This window comes from Micropterus dolomieu, unplaced genomic scaffold (genome assembly GCF_021292245.1).
Source record: "Micropterus dolomieu isolate WLL.071019.BEF.003 ecotype Adirondacks unplaced genomic scaffold, ASM2129224v1 contig_14589, whole genome shotgun sequence".
In the NCBI taxonomy this organism is placed as follows: Eukaryota; Metazoa; Chordata; class Actinopteri; order Centrarchiformes; family Centrarchidae; genus Micropterus; species Micropterus dolomieu.
In genome coordinates, this window is record NW_025743575.1 from 1 (window position 1) to 4,332 (window position 4,332).

A 4,332-nucleotide genomic window follows, 5' to 3' on the forward strand; every position below is an offset into this window, starting at 1 on the left:
GCAACATGCAATAGTACTGGCTTCTGGAATTATACTGTAGTTTAGTCAGATGGTGGTGATCTCTGTACATGTTTAGTGACCCACTTTTAATGTGAAGTGTAACAATGTGTGAGTGAGTGACTGGTGGAGCAGAAAAAACACCTGACAGAAACTTCTTAAAGGAGAAAATCAGCTCTCACACAGTAAAGGGGTCCTGCTGAGAGAGCAGTTTCCTACATATTCACATATTTACATGTAGAGGATTCTGAAAAGTCTAGTAGTTAACTGATCCAGTGATTTGTAACAGTTTGTTTTGTCTTCTTTGTTTGTAAAAAAAAGTAATATAAATGCAGGTTTCACATGTTTAGGTTTCTGTAATATGGAAATATGATCAAGTAAAATAGTGTTGGGTGTTTGAGGGGATGCTGAGGCCAACAATCTCAGAAAGTTTCCTCGAGAAACTCCAACCAGAAATTTCAGAAATGTGGGTGGAGCCAGAAAACATGGAAGTCATCATGAGTTGGATTACTGTTTTTATGACATGATCTTCCTCAGCAGACGCAGTTCACCCAGCTGTCATAGAATATTTTCACTTTGAAGCCAACATGGACATGAAGTCCTAAAAATGCTCAGAGGAAGAGGAATTTGAAAATCTACGTTTCAATGAAGACTGGGTGACTTCATCTGCTGGTTGTGGTCTGTTTTCTTTTTTTGTTGTTTCCAAGGTTAAGAATAATCATTTACTCTCAGTATGTTGGTGGAGTTTTGATTTGCATTTTAGAGAAAATGTGTTATTCCATATTCTTTATATATAGTATTTACATTTTTTTAATTGAGCTTATTTTGCTACATGTTCATTGGTGGTTAAAGCAAAAGTAGAGAAATCTTCAACCTTATAGAAAACATTGTGTGTGTGTGTGTGTGTGTGTGTGTGTGTGTGTGTGTGTGTGTGTGTGTGTGCGTCCTCAGTGAAGTGTATCAGTCTCTGCAGTAGCTTCCAGCTGCAGCAGTCAGTTTAGTTTATGTTCAGTTTGACTGAGGGAGGTTTTTGTACGACGCTTTTTCACTGTGTGAACACAGCTTGACTGTTGATCCAATGTGCACTCTGACAGTAGTAAACTGCTGCATCTTCAGTTTGGACTCCACTGATGGTCAGAGTGAAGTCTGAGTTTGATCCACTGCCTGTAAAACGATCTGGAATCCCTGATGCTCGAGTGCTAGCAAGGTAAATGAGGAGTTTGGGAGTTTCTCCATCTCTCTGTTGGTACCAGGCTAAATAGTGGTTGTTGCTATAAACATAAACATCCTGACTGGTCCTACATTTGATGGAGACGGAGCCTCCCAGAGCAGAGCTCACTGCTCCAGGCTGAGTCACTGTGACCTGGCCTCTGGACTCTGAGGATACAGAGACAAAAACATAAAGCAGCGTCATGGTTTTGTGGGCTTCATTTCAGAGGGACGGATGTTCATAGAGGAGAGGAGTTTGATTCTCTGGACTTTACCTGTGAAGCAGCAGCAGAGGAGAGTCCAGATGAGGACGCAGATCAAAGTCATGTTTTTGATGAGGAGGATTTCTGTGGCTTCTGTTGTCATGAAGGACAGCTGTCAGTCATCCAGTGTTCAACTCTCAGGACTATAAACTCTCCCAGAGCACTGGAGCATGGTGCTGCTGATGCAAAGTGGCTCTCTATGGAAATGCTCTGACTGACTTCAACAGGGACTTGTATGTGAAATATAGTCATCATATACATAACAAACCAACTTATACCAGTACAAATTATTTTTTAGCACTATTGTTACTGCTCTGTATAAACATTTGTAAGATGACTGCTTCTGTTTTTTCTAATGGAGTTATTGCACATTCCAATTCTAATGCTGTGTCAGTACCAGAACAGGTAACAGGTAGAGGTTACAAAGAACTGTCAATCACCTGCTGTGCTGTGGAAACACCTTGATACTGATGTGTGAATTTTAATGCTTCATTTGCAACACTTGATTTGCTGTCAGTGAACCCAGACTGGATGTTAACTGTAAGTAAATTTGACTCTTTTAATAACCAAAGTTAATTTTATTTCATAACTGTAGACATTGCTGTATTTTAGCTGTTGCAATGATTCTTGAATGCGCTACATTATGTCCTCCAACAGATTAAAATCTTCTTCAGTTAACCAGTTTTGTATCACAAGAATTAAATTTCAGCAGTTTCAAGATATCATGTTTTCGGTCTGACAAAAAAAAGTATTTTTCATATGTTTTAATTGATCTATGTGAAGATTATTGTAAAATGTATTTTTTCAACCTTACATGTTTGTCATTTGCTTATTAAAAGTTCAGTGTACAATATTTAGGAGGATCTTTTGACAGAAATGCAATATAATATCCATAACTATGTTTTCAGTAGTGTATAAAGACCTTACATGATGAACCGTTATGTTTTTATCACCTTAGAATGAGCCATTTCTATCTATCTACACCGAGGGTCCTCTTACGTGGAAGTCGCCATGTTTTTACAGTAGCCCAAACGGAGAAACTGCTCTACAGACTGTGTTTCGTCACTACATTGAATACATCTGAAAAACAAGCAGAAGAACAACAACAAGTAACGAGTAAGTAACGTTAGTAGTAGTAGTAGTAGTAGTAGTAGTAGTAGTATGGTTTATTAGAAGAGTAGTGAAATTTTGACAAATGGAGGACCACACATATTATTTAACCCAAGAGCCGACCTAACGTGTCGGCCACCGTAGCTTCTCCTGCATGCTTGGAAAAGAAGGGCTGAGCGGTGACTGATGGTGCATTCATGTGGTGTTGGAATAATTGGATTTATTTTCCTTTTCCTTTATTTCAAAAAGAAGAATAAAGTGTAAATGGGACATAAAAAAGTATAGAAAACAGCATACAAATATAAGAAGACACAAATAATAAAATATTTGCCAGGGGTAGTCTGTATCATATATACATATTAAAAGAGGACCATGTGTTGAAAGTTTTCACAGCCTTTTTATTGTTGGATTTAGAAATTAAATTGCTCTGATAATGCTAATCTAACACATCTTTGTAGTAGCGTCCATGTTGATTCCACATTCTGACATAAAAGCGCATGAACACACCAGAAGTCGGAAGAACGACTTCACAACTCGGGAAATGGGACCATCCGAGGAGCACGTGAATGCACAGTGAGCCGTTGGTTGCAAACCGCCACTCTCACCACGAGATGCTACTAAAACTTACACACTAAACCTTTAAACATGAATGCATCACAGAAACAAAATGTCATTTTAACTTCTTTAAATTTGTAGTGAAACCTGTTTGTTGCCATGGTTCAGCAGTGATGCCTGCCTTATGCCAAGGTTACTGATCTCAGCAGATGAGAAAAGAAACCCTTCTTTTACATATGTCTCAATATCTGGCAATCTTTAACTCTCATTTGTAATTTATTGAATATTTACTGCGTGTTGTTATGCTGTTTATTGTTGATCAATAAGGCAGAGACCAAAAAGTTTTATCCAAATTCATGAAAACTTCACATCTGCTCTCTCTCTCTCTCTGGTTCTGTCTTTTTCCCTTTACACGTTTTAACATTAAGTGTTCTTGCCTGTTGTATTATTAGTGGTTTTAATAGTTCAAAACAATAAAAAATCTCATCAAATACTGCTTTCCTTGTGGATTATATTTATATATTTTTTTCAAGTTTGACATGTCATGATTTTCTTTTTTTTGCCATACATCTAATAATAGGACCAGTCATTTGAATAAGGTATGAAGACACAATAATAGCAAGACTGTCTTTTTTTAATGTCGCTTGTTCATACTTTAATAACTGGGGTACCACTAACTATAAAGCATGTTAATATAAAACCACAGTTTATCTTGTATTACAGGAGATTCCTCTTAATGAAGATTCATATGTTGTTTAGACCTAATTTGTAAGAATGTCAGGAATCTTATTTTTAGCAACATAAATACAGAGCAGGATATAATCAGCATAAAATGATACAACATGACTGTGAGATTTTAACCCCAGGAATGTTTTAAATAACAGGCCCAATGAAAGTGATGACAACTCAGTCTGTGTAAGTAAATAAAGACCTATTCATCTCATCAGTGGTGTCCAATTACAGGAATAACTACTGTCTTTGTTTTTAATAATCACATTCCATTAGAGACCGGGTTTACCACAGGGTCAGATAACTAGTATTTTATAAGATCAGGTGATAGTAAAAAAAGGCATTAAGGGCCATGTACAGAACACATCTGATAGTTTTGTCAGTACAACCAGACAGTGTTTATCTGTTATCCTAAAGCAGGTAGGAGCTGGTGTGAAAGGAAGCCATTTTAACAGAAGCAGTAAGTCTG

General features: G+C 37.2%; 1 gene segment (V, D, J or C); it reads right to left on the reverse strand.

The window, feature by feature from the left end:
• Positions 1-1,027: 1,027 nt before the first annotated feature.
• On the reverse strand, positions 1,028-1,540 carry LOC123966936. The segment is given in 2 exon segments: positions 1,028-1,374; positions 1,482-1,540. Coding segments are annotated over 2 exon segments (384 nt in total).
• Positions 1,541-4,332: the final 2,792 nt, after the last annotated feature.